We start from the raw sequence: 25,585 nt of genomic DNA, 5'->3' as shown, positions 1-25,585 counted from the left end.
AAATAAACCACCCGACCGAGCGGCGGAATGATCAGTCTACGCTGGCGAGGTCTCTCCGCGTTTGTTTTTGAGAAAAAACAGTCGGTGCAATCCAACTTGCACGGATAATGCACAATGAAGAGAGTCGACGCGAGAGCAGTAGCGGAGAAAGAATCGAAAGAAAAAGAAAAGAAGAAATATCGGAGAGAAAAGAGCGGCGAATAGGAGGGAAGAAAAGAAGAATCGAATAAGAGACTGAGCGTAATTGAAGATAGAAAGAATAGAGAACAGAGTCTGACTTTTATTAGAACGAAATTAATTCGAAATCCTCTCGTTGGGCCGAAAGACCGGCCATTAATCACGATCGACCTTAAACGTATGTACCCTCGAATTCTAGCCGATGAAGATCAATTAATTTCGCCGGCGAGGTATCTCTAATACCGTGGGCCGATCCGGTTTTCCCAATTGAATAAGATTAACGCGGCAAGAAGCTGGAGATCGGTATGGGCGGAGGAGCAAGAAACCGGAACAACGCGAGCCGAGCTACCGGAGAAAAATGCAATAATCCTAAGCGACCCGAAAACGACAGAGAGAGATAACAACGACGAAACTAATGGTAATCACAGGGAGTCGAAGAGAAACGGAAGAAAAGAAGAAGCGACAGCTCGACCGTGGACGAAAAATAGGTCGAAAGAATTCTAAGGTGGATTCATTGCGCTTTTCATGGACGCCGTCTACCAGTTAATCTTCACCGGCAACAAAAAAAGAAATAGACGCGGCAAGCCGCGCGATATTTTCGATGAAATAAAATTCCATCGAATAAGAGGCAGACTGGCCGGCCGTAATCCCGCGGACCGTTTTCTCTAGTTTCTCCCTACTAAAGATGATACAAAGCGTAGAGAACTCGTTGAGGATAAAACGACGCTAAGAAACTATGAACTTCCGTGGGAGGCTGATGCCACGTTAAAAAGGAACGAGAGGAAGCTACATGGGAACGGAGGTGGTATTAAAAGCGTCAGGGAACAGTAATCAGCCGGCTAAATTAAGAATCGTAAACACCGAAAGAGACCAGGCAAGCCAAAGCGAAAGCTGATTAAAAGACTGTCGTAGAGGACGGAGCAGGACGAGTCGCTTCCAATCGGTCAGAATTTGTTTAAACTCGAAGCCGCTGACTAACGAAACCGCTCCTGGTCAATCGACGAACCGCAAATTTACAAATCTCCCCGAGACTTCGTAAAAGAAAGCCAACAAAAACTTTTCGGAGCCTGTTATTTTCAAGCTGAGTAATCCTGATCGGTTGAGCCGAGAATACGAAGGTTAACATTGTAAGAAGCGTAAAATTTGTTCAGAGGATGCACGAAAGACGTCGTAGAGGTTAGAAAGAGGAAGAAGCGTGGAAGATGACGAAGTAACGGGACAGCGACAGAAGCAGCAGAAGCAGCAAAAGCAGCAGTAGCAGGAGCCACGTTGATCAGTGGTAGTAATACGGTGAGCAGCAGTAGCACTGTCGGTGGCAGTGGTGACGACGACACAACGAGAAGAGCGAGGAGGAGGACGACGTCGACGACGACGACGACGAGGAGGACGACGGCGACGACGACGACGACGGCAACGACGGTAGTGGTAGTAGTAGCGGTAGTAGTAGTAATCAGAGAAGAAGATCGAGAAGGAGAATGGAGTAAGAAGAGACGAGGATGGGACGAGAGTAGGAGGCCTGGAGGAAGGAGGAGGCTGACTGATCGGCAGAGTAGAGGAGAAAGAGCACGCCTGCGCGGAATCCCCGGGCGGGCGCGGGCAGTGCCACTGGAGGCCCGGCGGTTTCAGAGCTTCGCCCGGGACGACGAACCGCAGACGACCCGTACGCAAAACTCGGTCGTAGTTAGCCGTGTTTGAAGGATCGGTCGGAAAAGGGGCCATATCACGCGACGACGTATAAGCCCCCGTAGTGACAGCCTCGCGTATACGACGTCGCGTTTCGGTTGTCCGCCGTCGAGAGGAAACGTGCTACAACCTTTGAACATACACGTTGAGGAAAACGTACCACGTCGCCTCGAGCAAACACGACACGGTGCATAAGAGGTACATCGTTCAGGATTGGCGTGCCTAATCGACGACTAATTGGGAGATAATATGTGATCAGTGCGACACCGATACCACGGTGGTGTATCCGTATAAGAGGCATTGTGCGTGACAAACGAAAGAGAAAAAAAAACGTCGAGGGTGATAAAGAATCGTACTATGCACGAGGTCTGGTAGCATCGAGTCAAGGAGGATGAACAGAGTGATGACGGAGGGTTAGGAGTGAGAGGGTGCACCGATCTTTGGTGTGCTGGTTGTTTTGAGATGTCAGTGGACCCGTCGAAGGCAACTGCGTCGTCGTTCTCGTCGTCGTCGTCGTCGTCGTCACTGTCTTCGTCATCATGAGGAGATCCTCTTACGTGAATTACTACGTCCTGTGCCTCGTGTGCTGGATTCTCCTAGGCATCACCGGTAAGATCAATTTCACCCGCGTGACATATGTTCGTTCGCTCTCGAAAGAGGGTTCGAGCTCTCGCGGATCGTGCATCGATCTTTCGAGATTCCCGCGGGAAAGTGTACACGCGTTGACGTCTGGTAATCGCGTCATAGGATGGCTGGCCTCCTAAACCACCTAACCAGGTGGTTTCTGGTAATCGTGAATCTCGCGTATCCTAGGTTCGGATCACTGATGGACTAGCAACACGCGCGTCTTTTCAGGGTGATAAGGGGGGGCCGCGTGACGTGAGAACGACGAGGGGGGAGGAAAGGGGCCAGGCGGGGCTGTACTGAAGACTTGTACTGCGGATGGATCGATCAGATTTTGGGGTGTAACTGTGCGTACGTGAATTAGCACGCGTGCATATAAACCTGTGTCGCGTAGGTCCGACTCGAACGTGAAGAATTCGGCAGCTGATCGTGTGTATTCGCGATCGATGGACGCGAGAGGATCGAGATACGCGAGTGGAGGGAAAAAGGAGGACTCATAGGCAGGAGGAGGGAGGGGGCTGCTTCCGGACCCGGTCCAGGGCTGTATCTAGCGCCACCCTTGTTTGTCGCGGCGACAGTATTGTATTTTCCCTATTCTTCCCTTTGTCCCTCGGATCGCTAGATTTTTTTTATTCTTCGCCATCCTTGTCGGGTCACCGTGTCGACTCGATGATTCCGTCATCGTGAACTAGGGGGCGAGGTGATGACAGAAGGGTAGCGTGTTCCCTCATCTTCGCTCTGATGTCGTTCAGGGACGTGTCTATCGATTTCATCTCTCGTGCGGCTGCATCGCGATGATACGGTTAGCTCCTTTTTATATACACTTTCCACTGAAGATTTTCGTGGTTTGTCGATCATACCGACTCTAACATCAGAGACGAGTAATGCGAACGAAGATCGTGGCAGTCGATCGCGTGATACCGCTCGTATCTATGTTGCTCAGTTTGCACCTGATAGCCTTCCTGACGACAAAATAATAACTTCAAACTTAATTATATCAGTTAAAACGCTATTCGCGTTTACTGCTTCCCGTTTATGGTGTTACGCCGGTATCAAAAGAATATAGTCGATGGTCCGTCTCTTAAACAGGTCACGCCGCGATAACCGTGCAATTACCCACATCTTCGTAGCAGCGAAGCCTCGATCTCGAGGCTTATGTAACTCTTATGAAAATCCTTGTTAGTCGCGCCATAAGCGTGTTAATTACTTCTTCCCTCCTCGTGTTAGTTCTTTTTTTTTTTTTTTTGCTCATGATTCAATGGATAGTCCATTAATTCACGGATCGCTACCCTCGACATGTTTTATCTTAATGATCTTCCAGGATACCGTTTCCCCTTGATACAGAGACTGCCAGCACCCTCGTCGGTTTTGCAATAATTTCTCCTTTGTATTGGAGAACTCTTCTCAGGACTCTTGTATCTTGCAGGAGAAAAAAAGAGAAGGGGCCCGATAAAAAGGATTTATCAAGCACGGCCGTATCAGACGGTGCTTTTTTCTTATCGATCGACGTGGATGCATGTAACGTGGAAACATTTCAGTATGCAAAGTGGGCATCAAGTTGTTGTCGATCGGGTCGTTCATTATCCGCGTCGGTCGCTTTATAAATACGTTCCATTCGTCGCTTTCGACGCGGCTGTTATCGAACGAACCGCGACGGAGTAAGAGAGAAAGCGGGAACCGTTGAAACACACACGAAATGCTGCCAAACCGCGAACTAAACGACACTCGTAGAACTTGCGAACGGAGCACAAATCGATGCCATTAACGCAACTAACGTACAGTCGGTAATTTTGTTAAACAATTTACCGTATTCTGGCCCACGTCGTTTTCTATCCCCATCTCATACTCTTAATTGGATTCGTCTACACACCCAACCGTACTCGAATCCGCAACACGAAAACAATTTCTATTGTACGTATCGACGGGATACATTATGCACTTTCCACTCGTAACATAATCGTAGCACAGCCACTGATTATACCCCAGGATGATTAACCGACCAACGTTGTTACCTCCGAATGAGAATTTCGGTGTTTCAACCATCGCCACAGGAAATCGCTTTCTCGGATGTCTGCTCGTCTAAACCGTATCGGGGTTAGATCTTACACGATGTTTCGGTTCCATTATTCATGAACTCTGTGTTGCGTTAATACGTTACATTGCTCTTGTTCAAACAGATTTTTATCAAACAACGTGAAATTAAATGTAATTATTAACGCGTTTTGTACCGCGTATCGATGATTGATCGTTCGTAGTAGTCACTAGAAAGTGAGGAAAATGTTCTTCGAAATATTGCAAGCGAATATGTTCGATCAAAAATAAAAAGAGATGAAAATGTCGAGGATTCGTTGTTATTTCTCTTTTTATATAATTAAAGATCGTAACTTTGAACTTTGTTTGAGCTCTGAACACTGAACTTTTTTAAGAAATTTTTTTTATGGAAACTTACAATAACAGAATATCGTTAACTGAATCGAACCAAATCGGACGATATCGCCGAGAACGTAAATAATTACTCGCTTAATATCGGCGGTTTTAAGCGACAATCGAACGATAACCATTAACTCGGCGTGCAGCGTGGAAAATGTACGATGGAAGTAGTGGAACGTAAATGTTTGATGAACTAGTAAGACAGAAAATCGAGTTAGCCTCACTGGGAGGGCTAGGAAGAACGATCTTCGAGGGAACCGAGAATCCAGATTTATGTCTGAGATTAGTGTCCGATGACGTCGTAAAATTACATCGAACACTTGTACGTGTAGTTCTAATAAAGCGGCGAAAACGCAACCCCGTCGATGCTCGATTTTCCGCATCGGCCGTGCTCTATCGTCTCCTGGGAAATATCTATCAGAAATCCTCTTTCTGTTTCCAAGAAATTTATTTCCACTTTCACCCATCTTTCGACGTAGGTTCAGGTATTTTTCTTTTTTTTCCTTCCTTTTTTATCTTTTATTATTTTTATGGACCATTTCATCTGATTGCGCAACATCCAACCGAAACCTATTCGCATTTATAATGGTTCACAGTTAATAATAATCTATCGGTGCATCATTCCCTTTGCGCTCAAACGCACGATAAGCGCATTAACATTAATCAGTACGTTGACACGCAGATAAACCATAAACATGTTTTAATTACATATCGGTTTAATTCGTAATTTCACTCAATCGTAATTACGACGAAACAAGATACACGTATGTATAACTTTGCCGAGAGTTCCGTTTTGACACGCGCGTTTAAATTTCTCACGGATAACCATCGTTCATGTCAAAACAATCTAGATTCGACATTACTCAAGGAAATTTATGGAATATGCAAACCTCTCTATGTTGGCGTAGTACCGATGAATTCTCAGATCTACCAGGTTATTTGAAATGTAGCAGTATCGTTGGGCCATTTATTTTCTAAAACAACATAATTTATGGATCAAAAACATTTAACAGTTTTGATCGTGGATTCTTGTGTTGTTACAGATTCGATTCTCTCTGCGCGATTATTTCTCTTTGTATGAAAAACAAATAGCTATTAATCTTCAGTTTGCAATTCATCTTTCCTTCCTGAATATACCTTTCAAGAATCTCTCTTGTAATCACATACTCTTTTTCGTAATGGGTAAGAGGATGGTTACATAGTTCCTCAAATACGCGCTTAGTACTGTTGATCATAGATTGCTATGTTATTATAACTTCAAAGTTTCTCTCATAACATAATATTCGTTTTATTTTGAAGCAAATAATTTTTATCAGTCTCTATAATATTGTAAATATTTACTTCAAAAATCTTTCTCTGTTGAGCTGCAATCTTTCTTTTAAAACGTAACAAAAATAGGAATGTAGTTTCATCGCCCGATGTATATACAATTCATATAAGTGCATTTCCGTGGTAACTATATCTCCTTTGTTTAAAGAACAAACGCTTATTAATTTCATTTTGTACTTAACCTTTCTTTCCGGTACGCGTCCTTCAAAAATCTCTCTCACAATTATACTCATTTTCTTTCAAAGAAATGCTCACGTACTCTTAGTTACATATTCCTTATAAATGCAGCAGAGATAGAAATATAATTACACCTGCAGACGTGCAATTCGTGTTACGATTCAGTGTAGTGCACAAGCTCTATCGCTAACAACTTCAACCCCCTTCTGTTTACCTTCGTGAATGATTCATTCCCTCTGAAATTTACGAACGGTCATAAGCGACGCGTTGCACCAACCACACAATCAGCCGCTTTGTTCCTCTTTCTCTCCTGCTTTTCCTCTACCTCCCGTCCACCTTTGTTCTTTCTCTGTAATCTTGGCGTGAAACATGATTTCCAGGAATGTCGAGAACGATAATCACCGAGCACGTCGAAATAATTCAACTGGCAGCTTAGAACGACTCTGAGAAAAAGAACAGAGATACACGGTAACGCTACGTTCACGTCTACTTATATTCATTTTACGACGAGTCTCAGCTTTGCGGGATTCCAGTTTGAACCATAATCCTTGCGCCCAATATTTTGTATTCCTGAAGGATTCTTTTGTCCGGAGGACCGAGTGTCCTAGGAGGATGAGCCTCGATTGGTCGTGCGCGTCTCCAGTGTTCGCGATACCGGGTCGGTGCGCACTGATTGCCAATCCAATTCGCGCCGTCTGAACGGAAACGCGTTGGCAAATCGATTCATCGAGCGTGTAGCGATTGCCCGAGATGCAGTTAAAAGGATATCGGTTCGAAACCGTGAATTAGCGGGATACGATCTGATAGACTCGTTCATGGATCGATCATCGAGTTCGCGCGACTTGGACGCTTGTCTGTTACCAAGTTCTCTCTTACTGGTTTTCTATTGGTTAGAAAAGCCATCGTTCACGATGTCGGCGATGGTATTTTTGTCCTCGGGATTCTAGCGACGTTCCTTTAAGCTTCTCATCCTTTCTAGTGGTCAATGGAACTTCATCCTCCGAGTGCTCAGGCGGCTTGACTCGCTCGAAGTTAATTCGAATCGTTTTCAAACAACGGTGAGCAAGATGAACGTCGTTTAATGCCCTGTATTCTTGTCGCGGTTGTGTACGAGCCATTGTGGCAGAAACGATAACTTCCGTGTGTTTAAAATCACGTTCGAAAATAGGAGCTATTTCGTCGACGACGTAATGCGTCACATCGGTGCATTTTGCCTCGCTGTTAAAAACCGGATGCGCTCTAGACGACGAAACGCTTCCGTAACGGGACGTAAGTAGCGAGCAGCTAAGCATTCGTTGAAACGTAGTCGTATAATATCAGGCCAGAATTGCACCGACCAATTGCGGATATCACGGACCTTCGATATATGCAACTGGCGAAAGCTCGGGCGCGCGCGTCGACGTGAGCCCGGTTTGACACACTCGACCCGACCGCTCGAACGTTTACCCCGATCAAGCGATGCCAATAATGCAATAATCCGTGCACTCTAAATGTTATGAATACCGGCATTATTGAAAGGGTGTGGATTTATCTGGCCGGATGTTATTTGCCAATGCGGACGTTCGATTTTTGCAGACACTGCTCTGCGCGATGCCGCGTTTTCGATCGATCGAACGTCGCAGGAGTTCCTATAATTCACCGTGTCTCGTTGATCCTGTTTTGTCTCTGATCTCACTAAATCCTTTTCTATATAATTCTATCATATAGATAACATCGATCTGTACGATAATGTAAAATTAGTATTTGTATGATATATGAGTCGTTCGAAAGCCACGCATGTTATAGTCATACATTCGAAAACAGAGGAAAGTGGACGATTAGTTTAGACACTAAATAAATAGTTTAATGTCTGAAACAAATTTCTATGTAAATTCTATTTGATTAATTGTATTTTTACAAAAATACGAATTCGCACAAATATCTGTAATATCTAGTGACATTAGTCTTTCAAATTTACCTTGAAATTTATTAATGTCATCTATCAGCGATAAATTTTATAAAACTAATTTTAATGCCAATCAATTTTCTTATTTTTAACAACAAATGGGCTTTATTATTATACAATTTCTAAAATATCGAAATAACATTATTCGGGTATTCTATATTTCTAGAAATCAGTAAATATATAACAGATACTTATGTAGCGTGTCACGATACATTCACATTTTACTTCGTTCGCGGTTAAATATAGAAATGCTTTCTTTATATTTTCAACAACGAAAACGTTCTGTCATTACAAAATATCCAAAATGACGAAGGAATGGTTATTCAGTCCTTAGGCGTAATATGCAGAAATTAGTGTAACTGAAATATATCGTCAACTTCCTTATCTACTCCGTCGGCTGTCATAATACATTCTCATTCTACTTCGTTCGGAGCAGCGCCAACGTAAAGAGAAAGTATGAACACGATATCAGTTTCTTTTACCATTCTTTCATTTGGCCGCTTAAAATATGTTGAATAATACAGCAATACGGTTAATGCGTTCTCCTTATACTCCCTTAACACGTTCCCTGCAATGACGTCATTTGCGGCCGACCCGGAACTTTTTGTTTGTAATGCGGCAATGACTGGCACTACTTGCTGGAAGCAAAACTGCATCTAGAGGAATAGTCACTACGCCACTAAACAACTAAATCGTCATATTACGTTAATATTAATTAATCGATAAACTTACAACGTCTTTATTCTTCTACTGAAATAGAATAAATAGGAAAAATAAAAAGCAAATAAAAAGAAATATGACACCAAAGGAAAGAACAATAATACCAGTTAGAGCAGCGAAATGTAGGTTCCACGATTTGTCACCGGGGCATCAAAAATACAGCAAGGAAACGTGAAAAGTAATACGTCGATAGCAGCTATTTTCGAGCAGCAGACCGGGAAGAAAAAGTTGTTGATGACCTGAATAACTCAATCAATAGAGCGGTCGTCCAATAAATGAAGGAACCGTATCCGAGTCCCCGCGTCGGCCAATTGTTTTTCTCGTTACGGATGCCATATAAATAACTATGAATTCGTGAGTTGCAGCAAGAATGGATACCTCGGTCTCAGGCAAGTCATTATTACCATAAACTCTTTATCACGATGCGTCGACATTCATCGAATATTTCCTCTATTCCTGCATAACATCCTACAGAGTCGTTTTGGCATCGGCGTTAAAAACGAATAAACCTCTGTTAAGCGTGCGACGAGTTGCCAACGGTATCTCGCGAAGCGAGTGGAAGAAAGTTCCATCGAATAGCTGTTTTATCGAGTTCTTCCACTTCGACGTTTCTCGCATGTTCTCGTGTGGACTTTCGAGACTTTCAGTCGACGATAAATCGAAAGGCTCCTTTCAATCCCCTCAGACACACGGGACGCACGGATTTTCTACGCGCCGTGATATCGTTCTAAGCTTTCCACGAACGTTCTCGACGAAGTGCCCGTATCTCGAACCTAGTAATTTCCGAATATGCGTTGATTCTCCGAATACATTTCCGGAAGATACGTTCGAAAAAATAAACGTAGTCAAACACAGAATACATACGATACCATATCGCAGTTCAACGCATGAACGAGTACGGGTTTCCTTTTATCCCTTGAACGCTAGTCCGGAAGTGGGTCCTCAAGGTCGTTGGAACGAAGCCCACGGTTGCTTTCCCGGGGCGAACGCTGATCCGACTTTGGATACCCAGGATCGGAATCCCCTGGATTAGTATCCATTTCCTCGATGCACGATGGCCTGGTAGAAGCTCTCTGATAGGATTTATTCCGGAAGGTAAAGGGAAAAGGAGCATAGATGCGGCCACAGAGAGAAAACGAGACAGGATGGCATCGTACATGGACATCACGAATGCGAAATACAGTATAGTACCGCGATCCTTTTATTATTCCATCATGGAAACGCTACCCGTACAATGTAAATTCGTCAAGAATAACCAGCTCTCGCGGTCTAGCGGCCGTGTTAATGTATTCTTCTTAAATGTAACAAACGTTTGGATTAGAAGTTTGACGGAGATTCGTACAAATGTTTCGTGCCTGTAAAAAGATTATGTGGAAAGAGAAGGTGTTAAGTGTTGCAGTAGCATTCTGTGAATTTTGCAATTTTTGGTAAAAATACGACGAGTATGACACGGAAGATGTTTTTAAGTTTGAAACAGCAATTTTAAATTAGCGACCAGAGAGATGGCTTTTCTACGTACCTTACGTCAAATAGATGGAGAGCAGAATATAAATATCGAAACTTATATTAAGATACAGTCACAGAAATACGTTCTTCGACTGTTTAATTTTTCAAATCCTACAGATGAAAAATCTTATGTTTGATTGGGGTTAGGGGTCTTCTACATTCGTGGAAGATTAAACATTCCGTCTAATAGAACATGGATACAGTTTTAACATATCTAAAATACCTGAATTAAATAAATTGATTTATTGAAATGGAACTTCTTTACTATTTTATATTTAAGTTTTTGATTAAATCTGTGAAGAATATACATTTAGCCTGTATACATACGTCTTCGTCTGAAAATCGATGAAATCTTTCAGGGGTGAGCACAAGATCCCATTCGTTAGTGAAGAGGTTCGACGGGATTTACACGGGGCCGTACTTCGATTCAAACACCCCCACGAACATCACGGCTCAACTGGGAAGTCATGCTTACTTGCCGTGCAAAGTGCGACAGCTTGGTAATAAATCGGTAAGTCCCTTGCCCCTAATTATTCTCATTTTCCCCTTTGTGTCCTTCCATACAACAAAACGCTACCAATTAAAACTTGGAACATTCGCGTAACTTTCGTTGTATACGAATCTTAAGATGAGACAGAATTTACTGAAAGTTCTCCGAACGTTTGCAAACGTTCAAAACAAGTACAAAAAGAAGTAGTTGCGGCAGACAGAACAGGTGAACGATTGCGGATGGTGCACGGTCGAAATTACGAATCCTTAAATTACAGATTCCTTAATTTCGATTCAACTCCGGCGAGAAACTTTGGGAAAATCGTTATCTCATCCCAGTTCCTTGCAAAAAGCACGACCGGATACCGACGCCGCCTGCTCGCAGATAAAGCGAATTTATTTGCACGCGAATACCCAGTTTTCTGTGAGGTGACGGTGGTGTACCGATAGTATCGTGCCGTTGGTTTCCATGAAGCCGCTGATTCGCCATCAAAAAGTTGTACTATCGGTCCTCCGTTTCCGTCGATATTCCGCGTCGCTAAACCGTCCGGTTCGCGCTATTACAATAATCGAAATGGCCGCGATAAACCGCCGATCCCGATACACATCCTGACTCTATCTGCGTGGGAATTTATGCGAAACTATAAAAGTCTAATCTGTCTGCGTTCACGGCCGTTAGGGCGGATTATACGAGCCGCGTGAATTTTACGATTCACGAAAGAGAGAGAGGCGAGGGAGAGAAAGAGAGGAAGATAGAGATTGAAAGGGAATAAAGAAGAAAAGAAGAGAGAGAAATGGCCCCCACATGGAAGTAACCCAGATAACGGTGACAGGGGGCTGGTTCTTTTGGCAGACTGACGAGAGGACAGAACGGTAAATGTTTTTGTACGCGGCCTGTATCACTCGTTAGTGAGATTTTACCTTCACTGGTGTGTGCAATAACGAAACTTGTATGTCGAAACAGGCAGGACTAAGTGTCTGGCGACACGCGACCCTTGTATAATCGTCCGATTGCGTACTTAAGGGCCGCGAACCCATAGAGTCGCGACCCCTTTACACCCCCTTATCCTTTTATTCTTTTGATATTTATCGCGCGTAAAATTAAACGTACCTTTACCACTGACTTTCTGTCGACGACCATTGTACCACGCTACCAAGAAACACGATTGAAAGCGATTACTCTCTACGGACGATTTGCGGAACACGGTCGTGCCGGTGACTTTGCATTTGTTTCCACGTCTTTCGTTCGGTGGAATGTGAGTGGAAATATACGAGACGTACCTGAGCAATAAATCAATCAGGCGGAAGGCGGAATATTTTTGTCCAATATCACATGTTCGATCTTGCCTTATATATTAACTAATTTAAAAATCCAATTCTTGGACGTTGGTCGTTTAGATAAAACATTTTGTATTGTGTTATATACTTATTCGAAGATTATGTTGTTTCATTTTCACAATTAACTCGCTAACTTTTACTGTGTATACTCGTATACTTGGTAGAATTAAAAATTATTAATAATATTAAAATTGAAATTTAGATAGATTGATTTTAGTCTTCGCAAGTATAAATGCAATGTAATTTATTTTGACGAGAAATGAAAAGATATATCAAAGAATAGAAGATCTAATTTTACATGAAATTTTATCAGCCTCTGTTAAGACAATCGAAATATGAACAATTGCTTATCTATAGATTCCTAAAACCTAACTTTTTGAAATTTTGCCATAACACTGAAGTATAAAACAAAAACGGACATATACTACGGACGTATACTAAACAATTTATGCATAATAAACATTCGTTCATCCATTCGTCCTTTAATCGATCTGTAATTATAAGACACCTCATATATCGCATTGCAATAGAGAATAAAATAGGATAATCGGTCCGTGTTCGTGGAATTGGGTGCGCAACCGAATGGTCGATGAAATTCGAAGAAAGGATTTCGAGATTCATGTCGATGCAATTAAATCCCTTTCGTATCTGGGGATCAGCGAAGTTAAAAGTCCCGTGAAAGTTTCGAAAGAAATTCCAGAAAAGCCGGAAGGCGATCGATGGAACGTAACGCAAAGCTAGAAACGGGATTTACTAATTTATTGCTTTCTTCCTGGAAATTAATGGCACGACAATCGTAATTGAGCCAGAGAAAAAGGTAGAGAGAAATAGAAAGAGATAGAAAGGTCGGTTCTCCTCGGTTTCAACGCACGCCGTTCGCCGAGATAAACGAATTCCGTTCGGTTTGGAATTTCCCAGATAACGATTGCGCTTCAGGAACCGACCAAGAGATTACATTTCGCCGATTACTATCGATGCAGCCGAGTATATACTGCTTGCAAATTTTTCGCGCGTGGCTTGAATTGTAAGCTCTATCCTCGATCTTTGGATCGCCAGACACGAACAAAGAGGCAATTACTCTACTTTGTAGATTACAAGCTTTCCTCGATTGTAAGTCGACGTCACATCGAGGGAAAACATCGCGTAACGTGCGGCGAATCGACCTGTTTCTGACTGTACTTATCGCGCGGATAGATTGAATGTACTTCTAATACGGTTTTCTTTCCTGTAACTGCCTGGAATCGACGGTAAAAGAAAGGAAGAAACGTCCGCGAAACCGTTCGACGCACGATAAATTAACCCTAGACAAGGGAAAGAAGATTGATCGAGCGAGATCGAAAAGTCGTGCCAGGGGTTCTTTTTCCATCTCGGCCGGCTCGCGTATTCCGCGCTTTTTCCGCAGCCTGGTTTCTCTGTCCTGTATTCAGTCCAGGGAGGAGCTCGCGAATTTTCAACCAGACACGGTTGAATTTCACTTCGTCACTGGAAACGTGTCTGTTGCTTTATTTCGCTTTTTGTTCGCCACGACGTGGAAGAAACGGCCGCGCTCCGGACCAAAAATCTAACAATAGAGCCACGCTACGTATTGGAGAAGGGATTAATAATTCTCGCAATGCGTCCATGCCGAGCAAAAAGCATCGAATTGGAGCGGATTTTTCCTCTGCTCGGATTGATGAGGGGGATCATATACGACTGCTATTTCCTGCTTTTCAATTTTCCTTCAATCGCTAATGAATATTAATTGCTTCGTTTCGCTAAAATATTGTTAGTTTGATAAATAAAAGTGAGACAAAATGTTTACGTTGTTTGTTAATTTCCGAGGTTACTGTAAGTATATGTTTATGATGCAAAGTACGGCGGATCTAATATGCAAAGACAATAAAAGAAGTTAGAGTGTTTTATGTAAGTTCGTTTTTCGATTACAGTTACTTTCTTGTTTTACAGAGTGTCTACTTTTAAACGAAAGAAATCGTAAAAAGTGTAATAAAAAGTTTTAAAGCGTAATACTGTGTAACATGAAGGATTGTCAAGTTTCGAAACATATAAATTGCGAAGGTATAAAACCTTCGTAAGAACTTTATTCGTGTTAAAGTAGTCAAACAAACGTATACTCGATATCAATGAATATCGAATAACTTGTAGAAAGTTAAATTTTTTAATATTTATGTTAGCTGTAATTTATACAGAAAGAACTAAAAGTTAAAGAGAGAGATCGATGTTATGTAAAGACGAAGTTAAATAAGATATCTTATGCAGATAGGATTTCTTATATTCTTTTGGCATGTTAAAACACAATAGAAACGTTGCTATACACTTTACACGTTTGGATTAAAACAAAAAAAAAAATACAAGTATACACTATCTCGGTTCAAATATAAGAATATAGAATATTCTGAAGTAGGTGACCAAACTTTCAAACCATGTTCTAGTCACTTTAAAGATGAAAAAAGACCATAGAAACATGACTTGGAAAACTCTTCCTGTCCGAGTTCTAAACAAGTTTTAAACACTCTTCGTCTGTGTCAAAGTTTCGTAAGAACACTTCGCAAGTTTATCACCTTGTGTGTTGATATGTTACAGCGTTGAAAAATAATCAGTATGTTGTCACACGAAATAATTCAGATCATATTATCTTCCCCTGGATCGTAAATATCTTCCAAGAAAAATGTATTTCTTCTAAGGAATGCTTCATATTTATATAAACCTATTGTTAGCTTTAAAGTAAGTAGGACGCGCTTCTAAAGTTCGGTCACGTATTTCGGACAGAAAATTTTGGATTTATAGCACATTCCTATATCTACATGGTACATCAAATCTTTAATATTAACATTATATAATCTTTAATATTAAATCCTTAATATTATTTATGTAACATTAACATTGCAAAGTCTAGCTGGACACAGTTGAATTAGGGTTAATTAAAGTTGGTCTGAAATAGAGTTAATAATAATTATATTGAAATATTAATACTGTGAGCTTCAGAATTTATAGCATTATGATGCAAACCATTGCATCATAATATTAATGAGACGATAACAGACGAATATAATATATTGACGATATTATTAAAATTAATCTGTTTGTTCCCCAAATATGAAAGGTGTCGTGGATCAGAAGAAGGGACTCGCATATCCTCTCGGTAGATAGAACAATGTTTATCCCGGACGAAAGGTTCCAGGCGCTTTTCGTAGACGCGTCGGACACCTGGACCCTGCAGGTTAAGTACGTGCAGGCACGTGACGAAGGCGAGTACGAGTGCCAAATCTCGACCGATCCGAAGAAGAGTCACATCATCAAGCTCAACATCGTCGGTGAGATCGCGTGAACATTCTTTGATAACAATAACAATATTTTTCAATATTAAGATGAATAATTAGTAAGATACGATCGAAAGTGTAAATAATATATCCTTTTTTTTTTTCAATGACATATCGATATTTCCGGTACATTTAGAAATTAACCATTGACCATCATCGTTCAATTCTACGCCAGTGTTATTTTTATGTTGTCAGAGAAGAGCTCTGTCATCGATCGACGGAACACTTCGCGAACCATGTTCCATCGACGTGATAAAAAATTATACGAGCGTAAAATACAGACATTCTCTCTTTCACGTAACTCGTACGTGCGAGGCGCTAAAATGTTCGCTCGAATAATCGCTCGGTGTATTTAGTAATTAATTTTCTTTGTCGTTCGATCACCTTCTTGCGTTACATTTAACACGTTCGATGCCACATGGGCCACGGATGACCCACGGCAATCACCACTTCTCAACTTGTATTAACCCCGTAGAGAAATATTCTTTAATATATTGTTTAAGTAGAAAAGATTTAAATGAAAGATTAAAGTATCGTGAGTGCAATACACTTGCCATTTTTGTTCGATTAACATGTTCCGTGTCTCACGATATGTAGTTGGTTATCGTTAATAATAAGATAATCAGCAGAAATAAAGCTTTTCATCGCAAAAACAAACATATTCTTTATTATTATGTCGAAATTATCAAAGAAAAGATCATTCATAACAATGTTTTAGCAAAACTGTTATGCTCTCTCTATGTACGATATCATATTAAATATTTATTATAACGTATAATATTTTCATATAATTTCATTTAAATATTTGCTAAGATACAGAGCATGTTTTAGTACAACATTCTTGAATTAGTTTCGTTTTTTTTTTAGACATTCCATAATTTAGCACGAGAGAATGTTGTCAAATATAGTGAGTGATCAGAATGTCGTATCTAAAATGGCATCATATAAGGGAATCATTAATATTTATTCCCTATAGCAATTTCTATATCTCATAGCAGAAATACAAAAGATCTGAAGGATGAAAAAATAATTATTTCGAATTCTTTGTTATTTCATTACACTGTCATTCATGAAATCGTAAGGAGAAGATAAATATTGGCTACCGATTTTCCAGTGCCAAAGATTGAAATCATAGGCGATCGCGACATGTACGTGAAGACCGGAAGCACAGTTGCCATACGGTGCGTGATCAAGCAGTCCCTTGAGGGTCCTTTCTACGTTTTCTGGTACCACGAGGGTGATCGCGTTCTGGATTACCAATTAAACAAAATCGACATCCAGACGAAGAGAATCGATCACGACACGGTCAGCAGTCTCGTGATCCATAAAGCGAGGCGGGAAGACTCGGGCAATTACACCTGCAGTCCGAGTAGTTTGGACAGCGCGAGCGTGCAGCTTCACGTGTTAAATGGTAAGCATTTTCGCGTTTCAGTAACTTAAATTACTTTCGTGATCGCTCTACGTTGCAGTGACACGAAACGAAAAAGCATCCTTCCCTTTTTAATAGATCATTCCTGGTAAACGTGGAACTTTATCGGGGAAGGTTTGTAGGGAAATCTTTTACGTTCTAACGATATTACTTTGCTAAAATCAATCCGATTTAAAGATTTACTTTGAAACTTAATACTTTCTGTTTGAAAAAGTTCTATAACGAAATATAATGGTAAATACAAATTGCATTCGTTAAATAGACTAACTCGGCAAAATTAGTTTGCTAATAATTTAACACAGTTTCTATTTAATCCTTCGTCAACTTCTTAAATCTAATCGCGAGTACAAACGGAACGGACATAAAATACAATCTTTAGACAAGGCGAAATTAGAAACGGTTCATTAATCTTCATCTGGCCTTTACTACGAATGTCTTTAAAATTAATTAATTTTTGTAAGTATATAGAAATATAAAAGTATTTCGTACGAGCATAAGTAAAAATGGGAACGTCAAAAAGACAAATTCTACTAAACTTACTATGCTATTTCAAACTCTCAACTTTATTAAAAGTTTCAAACACTCTTCGAAGTCCCATATTTTTCAAATTCAAGAAAGAAGGTTAACTTTCTAACTGCAAACGAGCATATCGATCTGCCTATCTAGGAAGTTTTCCAAATTCTTTGTGATTGCACGTCCGCTAAAAAAGACGATCGCGTTAAAGGAAAGAAAATTGCTAAATACGTCATATTTCCGTCGTGATAAAAGTAGCTATATAAAAATCGATTCTCTGATATAGGCGAGCATCCTGCCGCGATTCAAAGAGGGATCAGCTCGGCACCGGGTGGCTGTCCGACGCTATGGTGGCTGGCGGGCGTCGTGACGCTGTATTCGAGTCACGGCAGTCGCCTATTCGTCCTCGCCCTTTTGATCCTCATGGTCCTTTATTCGAAGAATCCATCTTACTTCGCACCGGAACGATAATCAGAAACGATATGAGAGGACTATGTCGAAAAATGATCGATTATCTCCTGCTACGAGACCTGGAAGGCGCCTCGAGGAACGTTCCAGCGACAAGAGATGAGAGAAAGTGTACGTGCGAGGCTTCTTCGGAAAGACTTCGTGACCCGATGAACGATGGAAGGAGAGAAGTTGATCGAAGGACGCGAGCAACCGCGAGAAGAGAACCACGACGAGAAAATAACGCGAACAACTCGACGTAATAACCTACGTCATTTTGGCAAGCTGCTGTATCGTTTTACTTTCGAAGAGACATGGAAGCCAAAGGAGATCTTGATATTCTCAGTCAGCTAGTAAAATAGTCGATTTTTATTGTCGTTCATGCATAACTGACAGGTTTCCTTTCTCTAAGCGATTAACCAACAAATGATCGTACAGCGAAAACTACTGTGTTTCGAGGGAGAAATCTTCACAACGAAGGATCGAGTCCGCTTTCCGAACGACTCGATCGTGATCACGGTCGTGCGCGATCGAGGCATCCGTGAACGTGACAGTCGTCGATCGCGGGTGTCCCAACGACGATTTTACTCTGTTTACGAGGGAAGCTCGAAGGTGTAAGGGCGAGAAGGAACGCGTTTAGCATGTCGAGATAGTATGATCCGGCCGTTAGCAATTAGAGGTTAATTAATCTCGGGGGAGTACCCGTGAATTCGGCGCGAGTTCTTCACGCGGTCGAAAAGTGGTTACTTGGTCGCGGTAGGAAAACGAACGACACGAAGCTTGCGAATTACCCTTCCTCTCCTTCAAAAGCGGGACGAGAAGACGAATTTTTTATAGGAATTATATATAAATACACGATCTTCCAAGTATTTCAAACACGCGCGATATAGAAACCTTTTATACCCTCAAGTTTTACGCAACTCTATCGTTCTAAACAATCATTCTAACTAATCGCTAAACATCATACGTGATCATTGTACATATTTGCCTAAACGAAATGCCATCGTGAGAATGGATCGTGTAAAACCCCCCTGTAGCTGAAAACAAACGACGACTAAGACGTAAGTTTGAGAGACGAGTTTCACCCTTCTTATTCATTATCCGTCATTGTCAGAGGTGTTTCGCGATCTTCGTGTCATTCTCGCGGGAAGCCAAACAGTAACGAAGTCTTCGTGATCGATCGCGAGATTCTGTCGGGAGGGTTTCGTAGTTTCTTTCACATCGAGATTAACTCGACGACGAACGAGTGTGACTTTGCCAGAAAGAAAAGGGAAATGAGATTGGATATAGATCGACGGGATGGGGCTGGGAGGGTTGAAAGGGGGCGGTAACAAAAAAGTAAAATACGCGCAAGGTAATCGTAAAATCCCGACAGAGAACTTCGTCCGCGCCGCTCGATAGAATTGAAACTTGTTCGATGAAATTTTTAAAAGCGATGTGATTAATTATATTCGACTAGAGAGACGATTAGCGAAATGTGTCTATACTCGACCGTGTACCGCATGCACTCGGGATCGTCTCGAGAGAAAGAGATGTATCTCGACGATCGTCTCCGATAGACGGTCCGTCGAAATCGTCCGACAGCATGAGGTACGAATAATTTCCTCGTTTTTCCTAATCCTTTTTCTAAGCTACGAGGATGTCTCACGGCCATTCTATACATCGAACAAGAAGCGTAATTAATAAGAATATGGAAGCTTCTCTATGTAACTCGAAATGCAATAAAATAACGTTACGATTGCTAATTATCAGTCGAGATTAAATGAGATTTGCAGAAGCTGAAAAATGATAAAGAATTGCAGTATTAGAATTTTTGGAATGTAATTACGCTTGTTTGTTTAGGTCTCAAGTCGATGTACTTAAAAAGTTTCTCCGAAAGATCAAACAAATAGGAATTGTTTAATTTTAAAAACTGCTTGTGATTCTATATCGTAACTTTATATGTATTTTACTTAAAGACGTAAAGTTAAGATCATTTTCACTAATTGAAATAAGAAGCCATTTATATCGATCGACTCTTCTTTCTCATAGTTCCTGAATATTTTTACACGAACCTAAAATCGTTTGATGTTTGATGACTGAAAAGGTAACTCTTGTCCTTGTCATATTTATCGATTCCACGACGAAAAATATCACTGCCTGAATTATTCAAAAGTGTTCTATTTCAAAATACGTTTAACGAGATTGGTTCTATAAATAATATCGCTGGCCGTTTTTCTCAAAGAAAACCGAATAAAAAGAGAGGACGTAAATGGAACGTACCGATTGCTTCGAGACGATCCACGGTGACAAATTTTGGTACTTGAAGCGCATTGAGTATAAACACAAGCCAATAAAAAAGTGTTATATATCCGTGCATGCGTGTCAAGTTTCGTAACGGAATGGGTCGCACGAGGAAAATAAGATTACCAATAATTACTATCGAATAAACGCTATCACGTAAAACTAACATACGCTACATGTTCACTATACAAGCTCCAACGCGACATTCAAATATTAAGAACAGTATAAATGATTTCTTTCACCTTTTTTATTAATTCTTAAAATTCTTTATAAATATTTGAATCGAAGGGTTCCCACCCGACCCTTAGGTCGATCGATATAGGTACCCACAAATATGAGAAAACTCATAATTTGCATATTCTAATCTGCTTCGAGTGTATAATCCATAAAATACAATTCATGCATTATTGATCGATCGATAATAATGGGAAGTAAGAAGTGGAGATCGATACGAAATAAGGAGGATGATCGCTATAACTAACAAAGACCCAGACCGTTTTCTCGTTCTGCATGTTCGGCTGTATAAACATACGGACGGACAGCTTTTTGGGTCGCCTGAGGCGTCCTATAAATTTGCTTTCTTCTCGCAAGCATTAGGAAATACTGTTTTTTATATTATATATAAATATATATATAAATATATATATACAAACGAACAGATAGATATATATATGTATATGTGTGTACGCGCGAGAATACGTTGCACAACGGTGTTAAAATATTGAACAAGTTTCAGCTCGAACTAGAAAAGAGTGGCGCAATAAATAACACGGGGGAAATAGCGAGAAAATGCAACATGGGATTAAAGTTAGGAGAAAAAAACAAAAATGTTTTATGGGGAATATAATCGGGAATAACTGTGAATAATAACCGTGAAGAAAATGAAAGAAATCCAGGGTTTTGGGGGGAGAGAATGAGTCGAAGAGTAGATGGTACTGGAAAGAAGGATAGGAGATTAGTCGAACGAGACGAACGATACGTTAGAATATCTACGATTCATGTGATTGTAAATACATAGTATATAAATAACATAACGTTAATTAACGATATGCCGTACGTGTTACATTAAAGAAACAAACAAGAAAAAAAAATAAATAACGTTACTGTGTAATTTTTCGGATCGTAAACGCATTCGAATGGGTCTGGCCGCCCGTGCTAACCGGCTCGTTCAGATCGTCTTTGAAGGCAACAGCTGATTGTGAGAGCTACATAGAATTCACGATCGAGAATTCTCATACCGTTCGATTCTCTTAAATTACGCGGATTTTGTAATAGATCGATTGTCGCATCATCACCAACTTCTGTTTATTACCTCGATCGATAATCCTTGAACATTTATGTACAATTTCCACGAATTAATTAGAATTTATTGCATAACATGCTCAAGAGATCCTCGATTAAGCGAAGACGCTTGCAAAAATAAACACAGCAGGAGAGGATGAAAACGAAATGAGAAAGAAGAAAGAAATCAACGGACGACAGTGCAGAGACAGGAAAGATAGAAGGAGAGGAATAGAGGGTAGCACCGTCGCGCATGCTTTTTCTGGCACATCGGTGCATCGAGCAACAAAAAAGGAGCGCAACTGTGTGCAGTAGCGTTTCTGGATAGCACGGGCCGGCCACACGCGACTAGATGTAACACTAATTAACGCCTAGCGTAAGAACTAACGGATATAAATGAAGGATTATATTATCTGACATAATATAACCAGGTGTGAACGTACACATGTATAATTGAATTTTTCGCGGTAATTGGTGACAGTACGTGCATGAAAAATTACACGCGTGTCATTTATGAGTGCAAAGAAACGAATGAAAAATTGGAGACAAGAGAGAGCGTGTATGTGTGCGTGTGCGTGCGTACGCGCGTGAGTGTATGGGTGGGTGTGTACATGCGAGACAAAGAAGGAACGAAAGGAAATGAAAGTGAAAGAGAGAAAGAGAGAAAGAGAGAAAAAAGAGCGTGAATGGGTAAGTAAAAGAAAAAGAAATGCATACACACGCGAGGAGTAAAAAAAGGGTTGTTCGTTGGACTGACGCGCTAAGGCGTTGGTCGAATGACGCACTTTAAGATAAAAAGGGACGACCGGGAACAATCCTTCTTGTAACGTTTCTTCCCTTTCTTCTTCCCGCGCCTCGCGAGGCCGCTCGTGACGAAAGATAAAAAGAAAGGGCTAAAGATAGGGCTCACCTCGAGGCCACAATTAAAGCTTGCCAGCTTCCTGCACCCTTTTTCTTCTTACAACAGCCGAGGCCTCCCCTCGCCAGGTGGAAGAAGGAAGTTGTAATTTCCACGCTCGTCCTCGTCGCCCCTTTATTATAATGTTGCTAACAAAGAGGAGACGAGAGAGATAAAAATGATGATGACGCTGGTGGTGATTATATTAATGATGATTTAAATAAAAACGTTGTCTAAGGTATACTAACGTCGTAGACAGCATTGAATTTTTGTACCATTGTCTATAGTAGCTCTTAAGTGTCGCGAATTTTTCTGTTCTTAAGATGCTCGCCTTTGTAGGCTTGAGTACGTATACATACTTATGTATTCTCGGTTTTGTCGATGGCTTGCTGGGCGGATATTGATCTTCATTGCTAGTGACGTCAATCGAGATTTTAAATCGATTATTTGCGTCAAATATTTATTCTGAAATCAAATTTATATCAGTGGTTCTTTAATTAAAATATAACCTAAAATTGATTTATAACATTCCGATATATTAAATTGAAATACGAATTTAGACTTTTGATTTTCCTATTTTATTTCAAATATATACTTCTTTACAATCAAGAAGATAGAAATATAGACGAAAGTATTGATAGAGAACCACTGATAGATGTGTAAGCAAGATTTATACTGCCAATCTATAATTCATTAATTTAATGTTTGCTTCACAATTCTTTCTGAATTATATAATGTTGAAGAAAGTTAGTTTTTCTTTGGATAAAGAATAACTATACTATCTTTATAATCAAAAATCAACTATATGTATCAAATCCGCCTCAGCGACAAATACGTACCCGTTCCCGAGAGTCGCGGTACGCGAATATCGAAAGATCCTTTTTCGTGTGATGATTGACCGTCCTGACAGTTCGTCGATGTGCTCTTACGCGTAGGTACTCAAAGTTAGTTTTTTCGATAGTAAGTAATACGAGTAACAGATGGCGATGCGATTCTACCGAAAATAAATCGAAACCAACGAGCCGGAAGTCAGTTTCGCATGTGAAATAATTGCCGATTCGATTATTAAAAGAAGAAAAGGATAAACATTAAAAATAATGCTGTTAGTGCGTTATACGATAAAAGTCGTGATCAATGGTGGAAACTGGATTACCGGTAAGACAATTTCATAAAAAAATAAATTTTGTCAAAAGAACATTGTATACTGATGCGGCGTGAACTAATTCCCTGCAAAATAGTGAATAGGTTATTGATTTCGTGAAGTGAGGAGTGTGCATGAATGATTATTGTGATTTTAACCCTCTACCGCTTATTATTAGTAAACTGTGCTATACTTGTTTGCGACGATATCTTGGCGTCTTGTAAATAATTTTTAAAATGAAACGCAAGCACGTATTGTAGGAAAATTCTATATAATCATATATCTATTTGATATTTAACAATGTGACTATATTTTTCTTGATTTCATCCATATTAATTTTAATTTTCTTTCTGACATAACAAACCTACTTCTGTCACAAATCTATCATTGCACTTAATGTACATAATCGTTTTACTTTATGTTCCATTGTGCTTATATCTTTCATATGTAGTAATTGATTCTGTATATAGATGAACTGTAAATGAGGCAAAAAATAATTTTAGCTGTAGAGGGTTAGAAATAAATAAAAGGTATACAGTCGTCGATCGAAACCCTCGGGACGGAGAAGATTTTATCAATCCCTCATTATCGGCGATATATTAATATACGACTCGTCGCGCTTTCCTTGTTACACGACTAATAAATAGGTAGCCATTGAGGCTCCTGACTATTCATTGATATCCGCGGTTCTTCGTTCGTCAAGAATACACAACGAAGTTTCAACAAACTTGCAAAATAATAGACTTCTGTTCGATGGAAAAAGTGAAAGATTTAATTTATCAGGAGTCTCGATCGCGGCAGGAGAAGATCAATCTATCATGAACGTGTTCAGTTTTCAGAGAAACCTCCCATAACGATAGTTACGTTTACAATGCGCGACAGATCACACGTAGCAATGGGTCTAATTAATCGTTAACGCGTGCCGTTTGCCGGTTCGAACGTTCGACGAAGCTGATGACAATTTAAACCACACGCAACGTACAATCGATTTAAGATGTAAACGGTCGAAGGAAAAAGAAGGGTATATCAAGGAGATAAAATGATAATCGACGGAGAGGAAAATGAATGATGAAAGCATTTGTCGAGCGCCCGAATAAGCGAACATCGATTTAAAATAAACGTAAATAAATTAAATGAAAACAGAACTCGAAAATAAAGAAAATAATAAAATGTCCCTCAAATTAAGCCTCGTCTCGCAGATTCCCTAATGTACACCTTGAGCGCTTTAGGATAAATCGGAATAGACTTTAACGAATCCGCGAGATGATGCCGAGGAAAAAACTGCGTGGATGTACGAAGGATGACGAGCGGGAAGTACGAACGCGGAGCTGCTATGTGTGCGTGAAGAAAATGATCGGATTGAGAGAAAGAGAGTGAGAGAGCCGGAGAGAAAGATAATAAAATCAATGTTAAACCGATCATTACCAATTTACAATTCTGAGAGACACATCTTCGTTATTCGCCATTTCTCTGCATAAGTTCAACCTCGGTTTCAAACGTTGGACGCTGCCCTCCCGCCAGCATAAATCACAACTGAATCGACCGATGCTTGTGTGGATTTTTTTCTTTTCTGAAGACTTTAAGAGCTAATGAATTATTAGAGATATTCAAACGGTGCGCAGGACATTTTTAATGCATCGGAAAGTGACAGATGCAAGCGTTATCATCAATGGGGCATCGTCCACACTGAAATATACATTACACACGAAGTCTCAGCGTTTCCGTTTTTTCAAAGTATCGTGACGGCAGGGACGAGGAGAACAGTCCCGTTCTATGTGTGTAAGAACCATAAAGCTTAATGAAGAACATTATACTATGAACTTACGGGATACTAAATAAAAGTAAGCCAAACCGTTAA

The 25,585-nt window shown here is 40.5% G+C and overlaps 1 protein-coding gene across 2 annotated transcripts; it reads left to right on the top strand.

Moving 5' to 3' along the window:
• Positions 1-1,617: 1,617 nt before the first annotated feature.
• Positions 1,618-25,585, top strand: LOC122568070 (neurotrimin-like). 2 transcript variants are annotated; one of them, XR_006316956.1, is made up of 6 exons: positions 1,618-2,469; positions 10,951-11,102; positions 15,519-15,729; positions 16,850-17,146; positions 17,964-23,741; positions 24,560-25,585. XR_006316956.1 is itself a non-coding variant. In XM_043727390.1 (5 exons), the coding sequence occupies exons 1-5, from the start codon at positions 2,400-2,402 to the stop codon at positions 18,146-18,148; spliced, it is 915 nt and encodes a 304-aa protein (XP_043583325.1). In that variant the 5' UTR covers positions 1,618-2,399; the 3' UTR covers positions 18,149-25,585. The 2 variants fall into 2 exon arrangements, 1 of the variants encoding a protein (XP_043583325.1); XM_043727390.1 differs by having other exon boundaries at positions 17,964-25,585.

The sequence above is a fragment of the Bombus pyrosoma genome, linkage group LG6 (assembly GCF_014825855.1).
Source record: "Bombus pyrosoma isolate SC7728 linkage group LG6, ASM1482585v1, whole genome shotgun sequence".
Classification (NCBI taxonomy): Eukaryota; Metazoa; Arthropoda; class Insecta; order Hymenoptera; family Apidae; genus Bombus; species Bombus pyrosoma.
Note: the sequence above shows the minus strand (reverse complement) of the source record. Positions and strands in the feature narration are given on the sequence as shown.

Excerpts from the sequence above, each read along its gene's own strand:
- LOC122568070 (XM_043727390.1), top strand. The coding sequence starts at position 2,400 with ATGAGGAGATCCTCTTACGTGAATTACTACGTCCTGTGCCTCGTGTGC. Across the intron at positions 15,730-16,849 it reads CATCAAGCTCAACATCGTCG|TGCCAAAGATTGAAATCATA; the intron begins GTGAGATCGCGT and ends CCGATTTTCCAG. Across the intron at positions 17,147-17,963 it reads GCAGCTTCACGTGTTAAATG|GCGAGCATCCTGCCGCGATT; the intron begins GTAAGCATTTTC and ends TCTCTGATATAG.